Consider the following 19,500-nt stretch of genomic DNA (forward strand, 5'->3'; position numbering starts at 1 on the left):
TTGAGCCTGGGGCAGTGGCTTCATTCACTGAGTTGTGAGTGACCCCCTTCCCTTGTCCTACCATGAGATAGAGGTCAAGGAAGAAGAGACCTGGGGCAAGAGATGACTGACTCTAGAGTGTCACCCTGTGGTACCTTTTTTTTTTTTTTTAATTAATTTTTTGGCTGTGCTGTCTTTGGTTCTGTGCCCTGGGCTCAGGAGTTGTGGCTCCCAGGTTCTAAAGCACAGGCTCAGTAGTTGTGCACAGGCTTAGTTGCTTGTACTTGTGGGATCTTCCTGAACCAGGGATAGAACCCATGTCCCCTGCATTGTCAGGCAGATTCTTATCCACTGTGGCATTATTGGGTAGTGTTTTTAAGGGGACACTTTTTTTTTTTAAACGGATTCACATTTTCTCCTTTCTTTATGTATGGTGCATTTTGTAGCTTGGAATAGGTCTTAATTCATTCTGTTTCTGTAATCATTTTTAACTTTAGAAATAAGCTTTTTTAGTTTCCAGTATTCTACTTGTATCATCCTTTTCTAAATATGATTATTCTCCACATTTTTTTAAACTTTGACACCAGATTTTTAGATTAAAAATATTTCACGTTTTTTTTTTTTTCAAAATTTTTTCAGATTCATTCCTTGCCTGAGTGCTTTCTTCCCCTCATCTCATACATTTGAAATTTTCTTTGGTAAGTAGTAAATCATCTTAGACTATTTTGTGCCATATTAAGCAAAAATGTCACCTCGTTTTATCAGTTCTAATGAGGTAGATGAACCTAGAGCCTATTATACAGAGTGAAATAAGCCAGAAAGAGAAAGAGAAATACTGTATATTAATGCATATATATGGAATTTAGAAAGATGGTAACAGTGATCCTACATGCAGGGCAACAAAGGGAGACACAGATGTAAAGAACAGATTTTGGACTCAGTGGGAGAAGGTGAGGGTGGGATGATTTGAGAGAATAGCATTGAAACATGTAAATTACCATATGTAAGATAGAATGATCAGTGCAAGTTCGATGCATGAAGCGGGCACCCAAAGCCAGTGCTCTGGAACAACCCAGAGAGATCTGGTGAGGAGGGAGGTGGAAGAGGGTTCAGAATGGGGGGGCTGCTGCTGCTGCTGCTAAGTCGTGTCAGTCGTGTCCGACTCTGTGCGCCCCCATAGACGGCAGCCCAACAGGCTCCTCTGACCCTGGGATTCTCCAGGCAAGAATACTGGAGTGGGTTGCCGTTTCCTTCTCCAATGCATGAACGTGAAAAGGGAAAGTGAAGTCGCTCAGTCGTGTCCGACTCTTAGACTCTTAGCGACCCCGTGGACTGCAGCCTACCAGGCTCCACCATCCATGGGATTTTCCAGGCAAGAGTACTGGAGTGGGTGTCATTATAGTCAGTAGCAGTCTATTAATAAAGGAAAGGAATGTTTTAAAACTCAGAATGGCACCAGGCCCCTGGTCCATAAGATGCATTTTAGGATAATCTTGGCACCAGATGATTCATCCCAGGCCATAAAATGATTAACTTGAATCTTGTAGAAGGGCAGATTACCATACAAATAGTTTTGTTTACGTAGATTAGGGGAACAGTATCTGAGTACAACACACTGGTTTGTGAAGTAGGTTCTGAGCCATTAGGCAGAACCAACTTGAAGACAGAGTTTGGGGTAAATGCATAGTTTATTAACATAGTTTAAGACAAACATTTCCATAAGAAAAATGCATTGCTTATCTCAAGGTTTGAGAATAGTTAACTTCAGGTGAAACCAGGTGTCATTATGGCAACACAGTATTTTAAGAGAAACCTCCTTTTAAATTTGGATAGAGAAGGAAAAAAATATCGCTGGTTTGTTTCCTCCTGCCACTTAAGAGAGATAAAAATGTCTGACACTTGCAGCCTATTTCCTCCATTTGGAGACCCCTGGCCTTCCTGCCTGTTACCGTCTCATTGCCCCCTTTTCTTTTAGAAGAATTATGTTGCCTAGGAAAAAGGGGCATTGTTCTCGTTCCATAACTGCTTTCGAGCTGACAAGGGGCGTTGTCCCTAAATTGGTGGGGCAACATATTCTCCTAACCCTCATACCGAAGATGTCTGATCCAGGGGCCCCAAATAGTAGTTGGAAGAAGCTGCAGCAGTAGCAGGAGTTTGAGCAACTATTGCAGGAAGGGGGACTCCTGCCAGGGCCTGAAACTGGGCTCTGATCTAACACTCGGAAATGAATTGTCCGAGGAGACACGTGTGCTGACAAAGCAAGAGATTTTATTGGGAAAGGGGACCCGCGTGGAGAGCAGTAGGGAAAGGGAACCCAGGAGAACTGCTCTTTCACGTGGCTCGCAGTCGGGTTTTATGGTGATGAGATTAGTTTCCGAGTGGTCTGTAGCCAATCATTCTAATTCAGAGTCTTTCCTGGTGGCACACCATCACTCAGCCAAGATGGATGCTAGCGAGAGGGATTCTGGGAAGTGGACAGACACTCCGTGTCTCCTTTTGACCTTTCCCGAACTCTTCAAGTTGGTGGTGGCTCATTAGTTCCGTATTCCTTATCAGGATCTCCTGTCATAAAACAACTCATGCAAATGGTTACTATGGTGCCTGGCCAGGGTGGGCGGTTTCAATCAGTGTGCTTCCCCTAACACAACCATTTGTCACTTAAAAGCTTTCATGCAGCTAGAAACAAATCCAGTTACACAGTTACAGATGCAGGGAGCAAACAGCAAAAACAAAACAATCAGAATTATTGTAAGTAAGATAGTTTTCCACCATGGGGCACTAGTTAACATCTCCCAAAATGAGGCAATTGAGGCTTCAGGAATATCCATAGCCCCAGTCATCTTGTTCATGTGTTTAATAAAATGAGTAACATTAATGCTCGTATCAGGTATATATGTACAGCATTGGGTATGAATAATGGCACAAGTTCCTCCTTGCGCAGCTGTCAGAATATCTAAAGCCAATCTGTTTTGTAAAACCACCTTTCTAATTAGTGCTTATTCAGCATTAAGAGCTGAAATAGCTTTTTGAGAATCTTGTAATGCCTGTTGAGTAAAGTTAGTTAAAGCATCCACTCGTAGCATAACATCTGTAGTTCCCAAAGAGGGAACAAAGACTTCAGCCAAATAATCGTACCAGTGAAATACAGACCTTGCCCACCGAGTTTTAAGGTGGTGTAAATTAGCAGGCTTTTCTGGAAGCTCTGAAAACATAAAGCCGTGAATAAAGGCTAGACCCAGGGTGCATCTCCCTATCCAACCAAGGGGAAGCCATGGCCATAGGTGAGAGCCGCATATCCAATAGGTCCCGTTTGGAGCAAGCCAGCTGAGATATCCAGTCCCAATTAGTGCCTGGCCAGACAAAGGGAGGACCTGATTTGGGGTTGGAAAACACGGGAATGATTACGTTGCATATTTCCTGAGGCAAAAATCCCAATTGTTTCCAATCATTGTAATTAAGTTGTTGGCTAACTTTTGGGGATGGCTCTGTTTGTTCCCAGCATATAGGGGCAGTAGATACTAGACGTCCTTTTTCAGGAGTTAGCCATATAACCTCATTCCATATTTGATAAACATCAGGTAAAAAACCATTAGATCCAGACCCATTTGTGTTATGTGTAGCACAATAGTCATTGAACCGAGACAATGTATAATCAAAATTAAAAGTCACGTTATGTCCATAGTTAAAGTACAAAGTGTTGCACCAGTCCATTTTAGGGTTGGTAGATGTCATCAGATGAAGAAGAGGCATCAAATACGATTGTTGTCAAAAGTATTAGCAGACTTGGAGAAAGTCTTTTTCTTGAAGTGGAGATGTCCACCACAGGAAGCCTTTCACTGATGAAGAGGGGAGCGCTCCGCAGACCCAGCAGTTAGACCAATTGTGGAATGCAGCATGGGGGTGAGCCCAGGACAGGAAGGCATTGTCTTGAGGATCAAACGGCACACTCAGGATTTTTGGAGTCATCAGAAGTAGGCTTACCTAGATTACAGGCCTATCTGAAAAGTACAAAGTCAGAACATAGAAAGTAAAGACATAAAATGAAGTCACTCAGTTCTGGTCAGGGTGCCACCTCTTAACTCAAGTGTGATGTACCCACGAATCAATTCCTGGCACTTTGACAGCTGTGGGAGAAGAAAGAATAACCTGGTAAGGGCCTTCCCAGAGGGGCTCAAGGAATGGGCCCCCAGATCCCAATGTTTTTATGAGGACCTCGGTTCCTGGCTCAAATAGAGGCTTGCTTGACTCAGAGGCTGGGTCAGGAGTCGTCTCTCGGAGTTCTGTTAATGCCTGTTGAAAAGCTGAGAGCTGAGTTACATAACTAGTTAATTCCAAGGCTTCAGGGTCTATAACGATGTCTGTGCACAAGAAAGGCCTTCCATAAATAGATTCAAAGGGGGACAGTCCCTCCTTTTTGGGGGCAGTTCGAGCCCTCACTAAAGCTATGGGTAGGACTTTAATCCAATTGTCCTGTATCTCTTGAGTTAATTTGCACAGATGTCTTTTGATAATGTCATTAGCTTTTTCAACCTTTCCTGAAGATTGAGATCTCCCAATCTTTATCAGTGTAAATGATATTCTATTTCTAGAGCTTTAGATACCCCCTGAGTTACAGCAGATTTAAAGGTGGAGCCATTGTCACTCTGAAGGCTCCGTGGCAGCCCAAACCTGGGGATAATTTCATGGATTAAAATCTTTTGAACTTCCTTAGTCTGCTCACTACGACAGGGAAAAGCCTCAATCCATCCAGTAAAAGTATCTACCCAAACTTGTAAGGAAGAATATCAAATAGTTTTTGGCATATGAGTAAAATCAATTTCCCAGGCCTCTCCGGGAGACTTTCCACTTCGTTGTAATCCAGATATGGCTAGGTTCTCAGTCTTTGGGTTATTTTTCTGACAAACCTCACACCTTTTGATATGTTCTTTAAAGTTTTCATTACGTTTTTACCTTCAAACAAACAAGAAGCCATTTGGTAAGTACTCTCTGCACCCAAATGAAAACTCTGGTGTAAACCCTTAAGAATTTTCCATTGAGCATTTTCAGGAATTATTAATCGTCCATCCTCGGACTGTAACCATCCATTATCTGTAATCTTAGTTCTTCTTTTCTCATATCTTTCTAATTCTTCCTCAGTATATTGTGTTTTTTCCTGTTCCACAGGACCTGTCCAGATCAAAGGCCTCTGCACTGAAGGGGTTTTCTAAAGTGCTGCTTTTCTGGCTTGGCAGTCAGCCAGCTGATTACCTTCAGCTGCTTTACTCCCATCCCTGCTGTGCCCTTTGCAATGCATAACAGCTTCTTCTTTAGGACAATATATAGCAGTTAAAAGTCTCTGGATGTCTCTGAAATGCATAATAGGTTCTCCTGTTGCTGTTTTAAACTTTCGTTCCATATTGCAGCATGAGCATGTAAAGTCAAAGAAGCATACTTAGAATCCATGTAGATATTTACTAGCTGTCCTTTGCTTAACTCTCCAGCTTGGGTCAGAGCCACAAGCTCTGCTAACTGAGCACTGGTTCCCTGGGGGAGAGATTTTGTTTTTGAAACCTATTCAGCAGTCACCAAGGTGTAACCTGCTTTATGCTTTCCATCCCAAACAAAAGAGCTGCCATCTGTAAATATTTCCATGTCAGGATTGTCTAATGGGGTATCCATTAGATGCTCCCAAGCTGCATAGTTTAAAGTTAGAAATTGGGAACAATCGTGATCAGGTGTTGCATTTTCCTTCTCAGGAAGGAAAGTGGCAGGATTTAAATTTCCACAAACTTTAAGCTTAGTTACTGGTCCTTCTAACAACAATGACTGATGTTTAAGAAGTCTACTGTCTGTCATCCAAATGTTAACCTTAGAATTTAAGATTCCACTCACATCATGAGAAGTCAGTACAGTAAGATTTCATCGATTAATTATTTTTAAAGCTTCAGGTGCTAATAAAGCTGCTGCTCCAATTACTCTTAGGCAGTGGGGCGACCCACGTGAAATTACATCTGATTTTCTGCTTAGAAAAGCAATAGGTTGCTGGTGTGGGCCTCAGGCTTCTGTCAAAATTCCCAAGGCCATACCTTTTCTTTCAGTGACAAATTAAATCCTGACACTGTGGGCAAGCTCAAAATGGGAGCTTGCAGGAGGGCAGTCTGAAGAACCTTAAAAAGCCTTTTGAGTATCTGGAGACCAAACCAATTTGTCTGTTGGGGCCTGCTGAGTTTCAGCTCTAAGTTTATATAAAGGTCGGGCAAGTTCCCCATAACCGGGAATCCAGATATAACAGTAGTCTGTGATTCCCAGAAATCTTCTCAATTGTCTTAAAGTCATAGGTAGGGGATGATTTAGTACGGGTTTAATTTTCTCAGGGCCTATGGCCCTAGTCTCTTCTGATATGATTAGACCCAGATATCTAACCTATGCTTGACAAAGCTGAGCCTTTTCTCTTGATGCCTTATAACTGCAGCCTGCCAGAAAGTTTAAGAAATCTTCTGAGTCTCCTGAACAAGCTTCTTCTGTATCAACACAGAGCAAAATATCATCAACGTATTGTAACACCACCACTTCAGAGGTATAAAAGTTTGGTAGATCCTGTGACAGACTTTTCCAAATAAGTGATGACTGTCACGAAATCCCTGGGGCAAAACTGTCCAGGTTAACTGAGAAGCTGGGTGCGTAGGGTCTTCAAAGGCAAATAGAAATTGACTTTCTTCCACCAAAGGCACAGCATAGAAAGCATCTTTCAAATCAATTACTGAGAAATATTTGGCTCGTTCAGGAATTTCAGACAATGGAGTATAAGGATCAGGCACCACGGGTTGTAAAGGAACTACAGCCTCATTTATTATTTGTAAATCTTGAACTAGTCTCCATTTACCATTTGATTTCTTTATACCCAAAATAGGAGTGTTACATGGACTGTTACAGGGAACTAATAGTCCCCGAACCTTTAAATTTTCGATGATGGGTTTTAACCCTTCCTTCACCTCAGGTTTCAGTGGATACTGCTTCTTATGTGGAAATAAGTGTGGGTCTTTGAGCTTGACAACTACAGGAATAGCATTTTGTGCTCGAGCTGCAGATTTTCCATCAGCCCATACTCTAGGATTTATATTTTGTTCAACTAAGGGGGGGGGAAAGGGAGGGCTCCATATTTATGAAAACAGAGGCTTGGACCTTGTTCTGTATCAGTTCAGTTCAGCTGCTCAGTTGTGTCTGACTCTTTGTGACCCCATGAATCGCAGCCCGCCAGGCCTCCCTGTCCATCACCAACTCCTGGAGTTCACTCAGACTCATGTCCATCAAGTCAGTGATGACATCCAGCCATCTCATCCTGTCTTCCCCTTCTCCTTCTGCCCCCAATCCCTCCCCGCAACAGAGTCTTTTCCAATGAGTCAACTCTTCGCATGAGGTGGCCAAAGTACTGGAGTTTCAGCTTTAGCATCATTCCTTCCAAAGAAATCCCGAGGCTGATCTCCTTCAGAATGGACTGGATGGATCTCCTTGCAGTCCAAGGGACTCTCAAGAGTCTTCTCCAACACCACAGTTCAAAAGCATCAATTCTTTGGCTCACCCTTCTTCATAGTCCAACTCTCACATCCATACATGACCACAGGAAAAACCGTAGCCTTGACTAGACGGACCTTTGTTTGCAAAGTAATGTCTCTGCTTTTGAATATGCTGTCTAGGTTGGTCATTACTTTCCTTCCAAGGAATAAGCGTCTTTTAATTTCATGGCTGCAGTCACCATCTGCAGTGATTTTGGAGCCCCCAAAAATAAAGTCTGACACTGTTTCCACTGTTTCCCCATCTATTTCCCATGAAGTGATGGGACCGGATGCCATGATCTTCATTTTCTGAATGTTGAGCTTTAGGCCAACTTTTTCATTCTCCACTTTCACTTTCATCAAGAGGCTTTTTAGTTCTTCACTTTCTGCCATAAGGGTGATGTCATCTGCATATCTGAAGTTATTGATACTTCTCCCAGCAATATTGATTCCAGCTTGTGCTTCTTCCAGCCCAGAGTTTCTCATGATGTACTCTGCATATAAGTTAAATAAGCAGGGTGACAATATACAGCCTTGACGTACTCCTTTTCCTATTTGGAAGCAGTCTGTTGTTCCATGTCCAGTTCTAACTGTTGCTTCCTGACCTGCATATAGGTTTCTTAAGAAGCAGGTCAGGTGATCTGGTATGCCCGTGTCTTTCAGAATTTTCCACGGTTGATTGTGACCCACACAGTCAAAGGCTTTGGCATAGTCAATAAAGCATAAATAGATGTTTTTCTGGAACTCTCTTGCTTTTTCGATGATCCAGAGGATGTTGGCAATTTGATCTCTGTTCCTCTGCCTTTTCTAAAACCAGCTTGAACATCAGGAAGTTCACAGTTCACATATTGCTGAAGCCGGGCTTGGAGAATTTTGAGCATTACTTTACTAGCGTGTGGGATGAGTGCAATTGTGCGGTAGTTTGAGCGTTTTTTGGCATTGCCTTTCTTTGAGATCGGAATGAAAACTGATCAGTATATTCCTCCCCAAAGGGGTGATGGAGACTCTGGCACAATCAGAAACTTGTTTGAAAATAGCACAGAATCTCAGTTATAGCATAAAGAATAACTGAAATAATACCCTTTGGCTCGTCCAGACAGTCCCATCACGGAAGCGGATCGGGAAGGAAGTGGGCCAGGGGATTCAGTAAACACGGAGTAAGTTGCCCCAGTATCTAAAAGGAAATCGACAGATTGGCCCCCCACAGTTATTAAAACTTGGGGTTCCTCAGGTGTAATTAGGACGGGAGCTTGTGTGGGGGCCCCCAGGCACCTTCAGTCATGATTGTCTTGAGAGTCTGACCGCAGGTATCATTATGACAACACAGTATTTTAAGAGAAACCTCCTTTTAAGTTTGTATAGAGAAGGAAAAAAATATCGCTAGTTTGTTTCCTCCTGCCGCTTAAGAGAGATAAAAATGTCTGACACTTGCAGCCTATTTCCTCCATTTGGAGACGCCCTGGCCTTCCTGCCTGTTACCCTCTCAAGATCGTGTAATAAAACAGACATGTTTTCAACTGTGGTTTTACCAAAGACATGAATTGTGTGTATGTTGTTATGTGTGCACACACAAATGGATATTTCTGGTCTCAGCTCTTTACCAGAGAATAACGGAGGTATGACATTAGATCTTATGAAATTAAAGGCATTTCTTTGAGAAATGGGAAAATAAAAGAACATTGAATATGATAAAACCAACAAAATAAAATGCTTCTACCGGAGTCCAACTCCAGCAGCCAGGGATTCAACCTGAAGGGGTGAGCGGTGTCGGCGCGAAACGAGACAGCCTCTCAGTTTTCTTGGACTACCTATTTATTTCAAGCTTCTGATTCTCTTTTATACTTTTACAAAAACATTAGGTCAGGGGTTTGACATTTTCTGTTCCCCCTGACCCAGATTTGTTGTCTCCATAAATCATCGTTGCCCCTCAAAAGGAGTTCTTGCCTCAGCGATTCTCTTATTTACTTCTTCTCTAGTGTCCTTATGAATACGTTGTAACTCATGCTAATGTCTGGGCTGCATACCACATGCCTCAGTTTATTTCTAATCTTTCTAAGTCCTGTTTGCCACTAGTATCCTGGCTCACTATTTCTTAGAAAGGGCTTCTAGCTATTAATATCTCTAAAGTCCCTAATCTGTATAAGCTATAATAGAATATGCTAAGATTACAACATTCCTTAAATCTTTAGCTTCTATTTTAAATATTCCTAAGCCCTAAATTCAGCAAACCCCTTTGCCAAAAACACTTTCCTTACAAATAGGCTTCAGATAGCAATCCCTCCCATGGCCTCAAGCTGCGGCCTGTGTGCTCACCCTGGAACACTCTTTTGTAAAAGTCCTTGAACAAATGTCAATGATTAACTTTATGAATTATTCGCTGAGCACAGCTGCAGAAGGCTTTGTGCCTTCTCATGCAGTACTCTTGCCTGGAAAATCCATGGACAGAGGAGCCTGGTAGGCTGCAGTCCATGGGGTTGCTAAGAGTCGGACACGACTGAGCGACTTCACTTTCACTTTTCTCTTTCGTGCATTGGAGAAGGAAATGGCAACCCACTCCAGTGTTCTTGCCTCTAGAATCCCAGGGATGGCGGAGCCTGGTGGGCTGCCATCTATGGGGTGACACAGAGTCGAACACAACTGAAGCGACTTAGCATTAGAATGCTCCTCTCAAGAATAGTAAGCACCTTAATATTCTTTTCAGTCAACTCAGACGAGGAAAGGAAAAAGCAAGTCAGAATCACAAAGCCTAACCTCTTCATCCCGGTTCTGTGCCTGCGGGACAAAGAGAAGGGATTGGGGCCGTGCCTCCATTTTGTCAGTAATGCCTAACGTGGCTCCCAACATGCTTCATTCTTTCCTTTCAAAAAAAGAAAAAGAAAAAAAAAACACAACACCTAATTTAACTGGTTAGTCTAGTGGTCTGTTTTCTCCATTCTCTATGATCAGTGAAAAAAAAAAGTGATCTGTGTGGTGATGTGAAGATGTTTCCCTCAGGTCCCTTTTTGACTTTTCTGTGCAAATGAGGAAGGATGGACTGGATTGACCTGGAACCTTCCAACAGAGCCTCTCTATTCATAATGAAAAAGATTGCTCAGATCCTATTTCTAAGCTGAACCGTTACACTGTTTTTTGTACCAGTGGATATATATTTGCAATTCTGTATTTTTAAAATATTTTACTGCAATCTTATAATAAAGAACTACGTGCTTGGTATCATCACTTTGACTCAATCTTGAAAGAAAAGTTTCTTTTGCTCAGATACATGACAGATGTTCCTGGTCTTAAATGGGATGGGCAATAAGGACAAACTTGGCCCCCTTGCCCTTCAGCCTCCCATTTCATTATTCAGTTATACCCAGTTCTCTTCACTCAGCTCAGACCTTCTCATAAACGGCTTCTCTCTGGGCCTGAGGGAGCCCACTTGTAACATGGAGATGAGAGACTAGACCGGAAACTCTGAGCGTGAGCAACACTGACCCCTGAAATGATTAGCCAAATTGGCTGTGTGTCTGTGTGTTGCAGTTCTGGTTTGGAGGGAGTGTCTGGTGGTAATTAGAATTTTAAATAGATCCCAGTCCTCCCTGAATGAAAAACGAAAAGGAAAACTGTAGGATGGAGGCAGGATCACAGGCTCAGAATTAGATGACTTCTATGAATAAGGCTAAATCTGAAGGGAGATTTTTTTTTTACGTCCTGACGTTCAGACCTCCACTGGCTTTCATTTGTTCTTGGGACAAAAGCTTGACTCCTCGCTGTGGCTCCACAGCCCTCTCTCAAGCTCAGGGCCCTGTCAGTGTCTCAAGTCTCATCCCTGGAGCTGACCCTTTGCTCATGGTTCAACCTGTCTTGGTCTCATTTACCTTTTCTCTGTTTCCAAATACCAAAACCATTTCTGTCTGACTTTGTAGTTCCTTTTCTCACCTTCAGGTCACCCTGGCTCAGGCCCTTTGTCACCCTTCAAGTCTAGGCTCAGAGAGGTCTTCCCATCCCCTCCTAACAGTCTCTCTCACGTTACCCAGGTTTATTGCCTCTGTATCAGTTGCCCTCAGCAGAAATTACTGCCCTTCTTCAAGGGTTATTTTGAGTCCTTCCTGGTTCCCCTCTTTTTAGGGCTCATAGTGTTCCTCTTCTTCCCAGCATGGCTGCAGTACCTGATACCGGAAATGTCTTTAGATGACAGGACTATGGGTTGGTCTGAATAATCCTCAGGGAAGACCAAGAGAACAGGGCAGGTGATGAAGATGTTTCCCATGTTCTGCACATTTCAGCTGTAATTGATCTTTACCCCATGTGACTATTTAATTACTCAAAAGATGAGCCAAGAAATATAGGAAGTCCTGAAAAGCCCTACAGAACTGGTGTCCTCAAGCAGTGGGCTAAGATGTCCCCATGTTTAGTCTGCTGGGTTTAGTCCTCTGCAGCCCCCAGATCTAAGCTCTGTCCATCCAGGACCAGTCACCATCGTGGACAGCAGCTTTGCCATCTAGGAGTTCATGTGCTCAGTGTCAGCGATTGTGATTTCAGCGCACTGAGGATGAGCAGAAATCCAAAACCTAATGGGGCAGGAAGGGGACGCTCCCCCCCCCCCCCACTCCCCCCAAGAGGTAGAATATTTTCCAAGTAGGTGTAGGTGGAGAAAACAGGAGATAGTGAGGCCTGGAGACCCTTGCTTTGAGACTTCCTCATCACAAATGCCTTTGTACGTGACTCCATAATGTCCCCAGGTGGTGGCAGACTTTCCCAGGAGGGCCAGTTTCTTGATTTTCATACTGAATGTGCAGTGTCCTTTGGGTGGTAGTACGTGTGCACACGTCTTGTGATCCCCTTTGCCAAGAAACCCCTGTGTGCTTTAGTCTTGCTTAGTCCAGTCATGCAGGGAGGAGAGGTAGACAAATGGGGAAAGTGGAGGGAGCCTGGTGGGGTCTGCAGGAGGCTTGGGGCAGTACTTGGGAGCATCAGGGTGAGCCCAGTGAATGGAGCATGCGCCCATCCCAAGTGTAGTTGCAGGGACAAGGCAGGTGTGGATCTGTTGGAAAAGAATGTCTCAGTTCAGGTTGCAGAACCTGGAAGTGGGTTTGTTGGAGAGCCCGCATGGAATGGTTTGAGGTTCCAGTGCTTAGCTTGTGTTCCTGGGACAGCAGTGCTGAGGCTGACACTTGCCTGTGCAGGTTTGATTTGACAACTCGTGACCACACGTGAGCAGCAATGAAGGACGTGGAATTCAGCCAAGAGAAGTCTTTTCCAGTGTTAGAACTGTGGCCTGGGATGAGCCTGCAGACACCTGTGGGTGCAGGAGGATGGGAGCCTTGGGCTTGAGGAGCTGGTTCTAGCAGGTGCCCCCAGCATCCACTCCACTCCCTGGCTTTTGTTGGCTCTTTTAGCAGGCGGGCACCATAGAGTAACAGGGAACATCTCAGGTCATTTTTTGCATTAACTTTGGTATCATTGTGTACTTGGGGTTGCTGGTGAAGAAAGGTTCATGTGCATTTGGGAAGATACCAAGAGAATCTGGAGTGTTTCCTTGGAAGATGCTGAGGTCTCAGTGGGCCATGTGGATCATTGGAATGATCCGTCTTTTTCATAGTCTTTGGAGATTTCGATGTTTGACCTGGATCACTCACTAAATGAAAATATGGTGTCTTGTGTCTGTGGATCCTTGGGTGTCCTCTTTTGTATTTTGCCTCATGCGTGAGTTATCAGGGCTTGGAATGCTTTGTGTTTGTATAAGAGGGTCCGAGGCTCATTGTGGGCTCTGTGGACACTCTGTTGGACACCATGAAAGTTTGTAAGTTTGTTTGAGTCCTGCTGGGAAAATAGGAGTACTAAGGTTAAGATCACAGAATGCTTGTTATAAGGTGGTCCTGCTCGGTAGGGATCTCTGGGCCCAACCTGAGAAGAGTCATAAAGTCCTGTGACGTAGGGGAGGATGTCTCCAAAAAATCAGAGGGCAGCGATGCCACAGTGATCTGCAGCCTGGAGGCTTGTCCTCTAGAAGATGCAGCTGCAACTGTCTTGCTGCCAAGCTGCATTCTCTGTTATCCACTCCTGTCCCTCCCCAAATAAGCACACATACAGGGACAGTACAGAAAACACAGAATCTTAACTGCACTGTTGGTGGTAATGTAAATGGTACTGCTATGTGGGAAAATAAAATGGAAGTTCCTTAACAAATTAATATAGAACAGGCCTGCTGCTGCTGCTAAGTCGCTTCAGTTGTGTCTGACTCTGTGCGACCCTATAGACGGAAACCCACTACGCTCCCCCGTCCCTGGGACTCTCCAGGCATGAACACTGGAGTGGGTTGCCATTTCCTTCTCCAATGCATGAAAGCAAAGAGTGAAAGTGAAGTCTCTCAGTCCTGCCCGACTCTTAGCGACCCCATGGACTACAGCCTACCAGGCTCCTCCGTTCATGGGATTTTTCAGGCAAGAGTACTGCAGAGGGGTGCCACTGCCTTCTCCGTTAGAACAGGCCTACAGTCAGTCAAACCCATTTCTGACAGATATCCAAAGGAAAAGCAATCAGTTTTTCAGGGATATGTCCACAGTGCCATGAGTGTGACTGGATTTGCAGTAGCCAAGGCATAGACACAGCCCAGATGTCTCTTGACAAAAGAATAGGTTACAAAAGTGTGGTATAGAAATATTTATTATATACTGTATATTCATGAACTATTTTTTCTCTGTATATAAATATAAAAATCAAGGATCCTGCATTTATGCCAGAATGAATGAACCTAGAGAACATTATGCCAAGTTAAATAAGCCTCACAAAGGAGGACAGACACTATGTGGATACTAGAATTGTCAAACTCAGAGCCATCAAGTAATAAGGCTGTTTCCAGGAGCTGGGTGGAAGGGGAAATGGGGCACTGGTAGTCAAAGAGTAGAGATTTTCAGTTGTAAAATAAGTAAGTTCTGGGGATCTGAGGTACTGCATGCTGCCTGTAGTGTTTCTATATCCTTGAAATTCGCCCAGAGAGAGATAATACAGTGTACTCATAGGTGGACGTGTAACTTACTCGAATATAATAATTACTCAGTGTATGAGTCTATGACATGATCACTTTGTACACAGTACATTTATACCATTTTTGTTAGTTACACCTTAGTAAGGCTGGGAAAGAAAAAGAGGTGGGGGGTGCTTTTCTCCTCTGAATGGTGCTCAGTCCAGGCTTCACGTTTCATTGATGATGCATTTTGCATACACATGTGCCAGAATCCAGCTCTAGCAGCCAGGGAATCAGCCTGAAGAGATGAGCAGTGTCGGGGGAGAATGATGCAGCCTCTGACTCAAGGTACGGGACTGCATGTTTATTTCAAGCTTCAGGTTCTCTTTTATACTTTGACAAAAGCATTAGGTCAGAGGTTTGGCATTTTCAGTTCCCCTCACCCAGATTTATTGCCTCCATAAAACATTGTTGCCCTTCAAACAGAGTTTCTGCTTCAGCGATTCTCTTAGAATCCTGTTTAACTTGTGATTACATTGTAACTCATGCTTATGTCTGGGCTGCATACCACATTCCTCAGTTTATTTCTTATCTTTCTAAATCCCATTTGCCCCTAGCATCCTAAGCTCACTATCTCTTAAAACGGCTTCTAGCTATTAATATCTCTGAAATTCCTAATCTCTATAAGCTATAGTAAAATACGCTAGCACTACAACATTCCTTAAATTTTTAGCTTCTAACTATTCTTAATTATTCCTAAACCCTAAATTCAGCAAACTTCCTTTGCCATAAACATTTCCCTCACAAATAGATCTCAGATGAGAATCCTTCCCATGGCCTCAATCTGCGGCCTACGTGCTTATCCTGGAACACTCTTTGTAAAGATCCTTGAACAAATGTCAATGGTTAACTTTATGGTTCTTCTCTGGGCAGAACTGCAGAAGGCTCTGTGCCTTCTCATGCTCCTCTCAAGGACAATAAGCAACTTAACATTCTTTTCAGTCAACTCAACCGAGGAAATGAAAAAAAAAATCAGGGTCACAAGACCTAACTCCTTCATCCGGGTCCATGCCTGCGCGACAAGTAGAGGGGTTTGGGGCCGTGCCTCCATTTTGTCAGTAATGCCTAACGCGGCTCCCGACACACATCTTTTGTACCCTCAGACCAGAGATTCCTCTTCAGGTAGTTTGTGTTGGTCCACAGCTCGAGAGTGTTTAAGATGTCCCAGTTGATTCCAGTCTGGATCCCTCACTGAGCATCAGGACTCTGAGTCCTCCCAGTCCTGAGGGCTGAGATCTGGGCTGAGGAGGGGATGCTCTGTTCTGAGTGGGGATGGATCAGGGCCTGCTGTGTGACCTGAAGGAGATTGCCTGGTCAGCGGAGGTGCCTCCTGCTGCTGTGTACATGAGGCCTCACCAGGAGGGGAGTGTGATCTGAGGCAAAGTGTGGGAAAGTCCCATGTTGGTCTCTCTGCAGGTTTTGACTGTCCTGAGTCCCTCCTGAGACAGTGGCCACAGGGGACTGTCTGTTCCTCGTGGTGAGGGCTTTGCTGTGTGTGTGGTTGGGGCTCAGGAAGGGGATGTGTTGACTCTAAGCATTAAACAGCATGTTTTCAACTTTGATGATAGACCTCTGAAGACTCGTGTTGCCTAGGAAGCCCTGAAGTTAAGGAAGAGAAAGGAAAAGGAGTGAGGCATGGCTCTTTCTCAGGTAAGGTCATATTTAGTCTGTCCTTCCTGAAATGCCCTTCTCTGGACTCGCTAATCGTGTCTGACTCTGGAGTGTGCTGTGTGACTCCTGTACCCTCACACTCACCTGGGGCCTTCCCTCAGGCCCTGTCGTCTCCACTTAGATCCTATCTCCCCATGACCCGGTGACCTGGCCCTTGTGAGGAGGCTCCCCTGGGCACCGTCCTGGGCAGGGCTTCTCACCCACAGGTTGGAGACGGGGTCTCAGTGCTCTTGGGCAGCAGGGATTGCTTAGGGCCTATCTGGATGCGCTGTCTGCTGTCAACCAGGGTAAGGAAACTGCATGTGGAAGTTAGGTGTTAGTATGCACAATAGCTGGTCAAATCTGGGAATCAGATCAATTGAGCCTGTCCTTTCCCTTTTATGTATCTTGACATCCTTGTGAATATACTTTACATATACACAAAGAATTATGTCTGAGTACTGTGTTCTGTTCAGTGGGTTTATTTGTCTGTTTTTATACCAGTACCACATCACCTTGATTACCTTGTGATAGGTGTTGAAATAGAAAGACCTCCATCTTCCTTCTTCAAGAGTTTTGCTGTTTGCTCTTTGAATAGTTCTATGACTTTCACCATGTTTTATTCTGCTTCTACAAAGATTGTCATGACAGTTTTATAATGAATTAATTGGTTGATTGATCCTTTGTGTGGTTATTAAAGAATCTTTTTTCATATAGCATGTTTCTTTTGTAATCTTTATGATTTTTACTGATGAATCAATTTGGGGACTTTTAATTTCTTTTTCTCATCTAATTGCTGTAAGGGTTTGAGTGCTTTGTTGAACTTTAGTGCAGAGTGTGCATCCTTGCCTTCTTCTTAACTTCAGAGGAAAAGCTTTCATTCTTTCCCCATTGTTGTGCTCTTTTCTTAATGACATTTATTATGTTGATGTTGGTATAATGTATTGTTTGTAGTTTGTTGAGTGTTCCACCTTGAAAGGTTGTCAAAGTTTTGTCGAATGGTTTTTTCCTGCATCGAGATGATCCTGTTTTTTTTCCCCCCTTTAATCTGTTAATGTAGTGTGTCATAATAATTCATTTTTGTATGTTGACTTCTCCTTGCCTTATATGAATAAAATCCGTTTGGTTATGGTGTCAGATCTTTTTATTTATTTATTTAAATTATTTTAATTGAAAGATAATTGCTTTACAGAAGTTGTTGTTTTCTGCCAAATACCAACATGAATCAGCCATAGGTATACATATGTGCCCTCCCTCCCACCTTCCTCCCTATCCCACCCCTGTAGGTTGTTAAAGAGCCCCTGTTTGAGTTCCCTGAGTCAGTCAGCAAATTTGCATTGGCTCTCTACTTTATATATGGTAATGTAAGTTTCCATGTTACTCTCTCCATACATCTCACCCACCCTCTCCTTCCTCCCCTCCCACCTCTGTCTCTTCTCTGTGTCTGTTTCTCCAGATCTTTTTAATATGTGTTGAAGTTGGTTTGCGAGTATTTTAATTTTGCATCAGTATTCGTCGGGGGCATTGGTTTCTAGTTTTCCTTTCTTGTGTCTTTGGGAAATCAGCAAACTATTAGAATCATGCTTGCTCCATAGTGGTAATTCTTTTGTAAATGTTTGGTAGAATTTGGTCCTATATTTTTCTTAGAGGTTTCTGACTACTTTTTAAATCTCTCTAGTTATAATGGGCTTCCTTAATGACTCAAATCATAAAGAAACTGCCTGCAGTGCGGGAGACCCAGGTTCTATCCCTGGGTCGGAAGATTCCCTGGAGAAAGGAATGGCTGTCTAGTCCAGTATTCTTGTCTGGAGAAATTCCATGGACAGAGAGCAGCCTTGTGGGTTACAGTCCATGAGGTCACAAAGAGTCAGACACGACTGAGTGGCTAACACTTTCACTTTCAACACTTCTCACTTTTTTATTTCTTAATAAGTAAAATAGTTGGTATGTTTCTGAGAATTTGCCAGTATCTCCTATATTCTGTCATTTATAGGCATTATGGTCATAGTACTTCCTTATCTTTAGAAACTTTCTTTGACCTCAGTTGTATTCACTCCTGTTTGATATCTGTTTTTAGTTACTTGAATTTTTTTTCTCTTTTCCTTAGTCTAGGTGGGGGTTTTCCTATACAGTTTTTTCAAAACATCAACTCTTGGTTTGTTGATTTTTATATTTTTCTACTTTCTATTGTATCTCTGGTTTAATCTTTCTTATTTACATGTTTCCTTCTGCTAAACAAGTTTAGTTTGTTTTCCATTTTCCACTTCCTAGAGGTCTAAAAATAGATTTCAGATATCATATCTTTTCTCTTTTTTACTGTAAGCATTTAACAGTTCAGACTTTCCTTTTAGTACAGTGTTCTCTCTGTGTTATAAATTTTGTAATGTTTTCTTTTCGTTTTCATCCATGTATTTAAAAATTTCCATGTGGTTTTTTTCTTAGACCCATTTGTGGTGTCAGAGTGAGCTGTTTAATGTCCACATTTGAGGAATTTTCTTTTCTTCTTGTGTTTATTTCGTTGTTGTCAGGGAAGATACTTTCCTGGTATCAGTCTCTTAAGATGGTTAATTTTGGCCTAACATGTGGTCTCTCATAGAGAATGCTTCATGTGTCCTTGAGATACATGTGTTTTATGCTTTTCTTGGGCCATGTGGTCTATACATGCCTGTTCAATGTTTGCTTCATTTTTCTGAGATATCTAATGTTAGATGTATATATATTTTTACTTGTTACAGCTTTTTGATAAATTGACCATTTTATCATTATACAATATTTATCTCGTTGCAGTTTTTTTTTTCTTCAGTTTATTTTGTCTGATATAACAGTCTCCCCTGCTCTCTTTAGCATGTTCTGTCTTTTTCCACCCTTGCACTTTTCACCTTTCCATGTCCTCACAAATGTGAGTACTACCTGTTTCACCTCTCTGACAAACTCTGTGTCTCTTGCCCTGGGATTTTCCTCCTGTTACTTCCCGAGGCCCCTGCTCATGTGCATCGTGTGGTGGTGAAAGACAGGCCCCCTGGACTGCTCCTTTCATGCCACTGTAATTTCAGAAAGAATGTATTGAAAGTTTCCTTCCTATCATGATGTTTCTTGAGATAGTCTTGCTTAATAACTATATTTTTTTCCATATTCTTTTTTGCCATGATTTTTAATTCTCCAAGAAGTTTTTTTACTTTGCTATTGTGATAATTTTTTTTTGTCATAATCTATGACTCTTCTAATTTCAAATCACTTTTATTAATGGGAAAAAAAAGCAAAGAAAGTCTTTGGCTTCTGTTAATGCCTTGCTATGTAAATTTAAATGGATAAAATTGTATTTGTATCTTT

The 19,500-nt window shown here is 42.7% G+C and overlaps 1 protein-coding gene across 10 annotated transcripts in view; it reads left to right on the top strand.

Moving 5' to 3' along the window:
- The window catches only part of LOC102398622 (zinc finger protein 665), a 41,299-nt gene that overhangs the window by 1,713 nt on the left and 20,086 nt on the right, over positions 1 to 19,500 (top strand). For 5 of the 10 annotated variants that reach the window (XM_045163280.1, XR_006640188.1, XR_006640186.1 and 2 more), the window contains exons 2-4: positions 619 to 677; positions 14,730 to 14,808; positions 16,089 to 16,170. The exons of 1 other annotated variant lie outside the window; for it this stretch is intronic. In XM_045163280.1, the coding sequence (XP_045019215.1) occupies positions 16,156 to 16,170 (15 nt within the window). In that variant the 5' untranslated portion in view covers positions 619 to 677; positions 14,730 to 14,808; positions 16,089 to 16,155. The remainder of the gene's footprint in view (positions 1 to 618; positions 678 to 14,729; positions 14,809 to 16,088; positions 16,171 to 19,500) is intronic. 4 more of the 10 variants (XR_006546099.2, XR_006546102.2, XR_006546103.2 and 1 more) reach the window with 3 other exon arrangements.

Source organism: Bubalus bubalis, chromosome 18 (assembly GCF_019923935.1).
Source record: "Bubalus bubalis isolate 160015118507 breed Murrah chromosome 18, NDDB_SH_1, whole genome shotgun sequence".
Taxonomy (NCBI): Eukaryota; Metazoa; Chordata; class Mammalia; order Artiodactyla; family Bovidae; genus Bubalus; species Bubalus bubalis.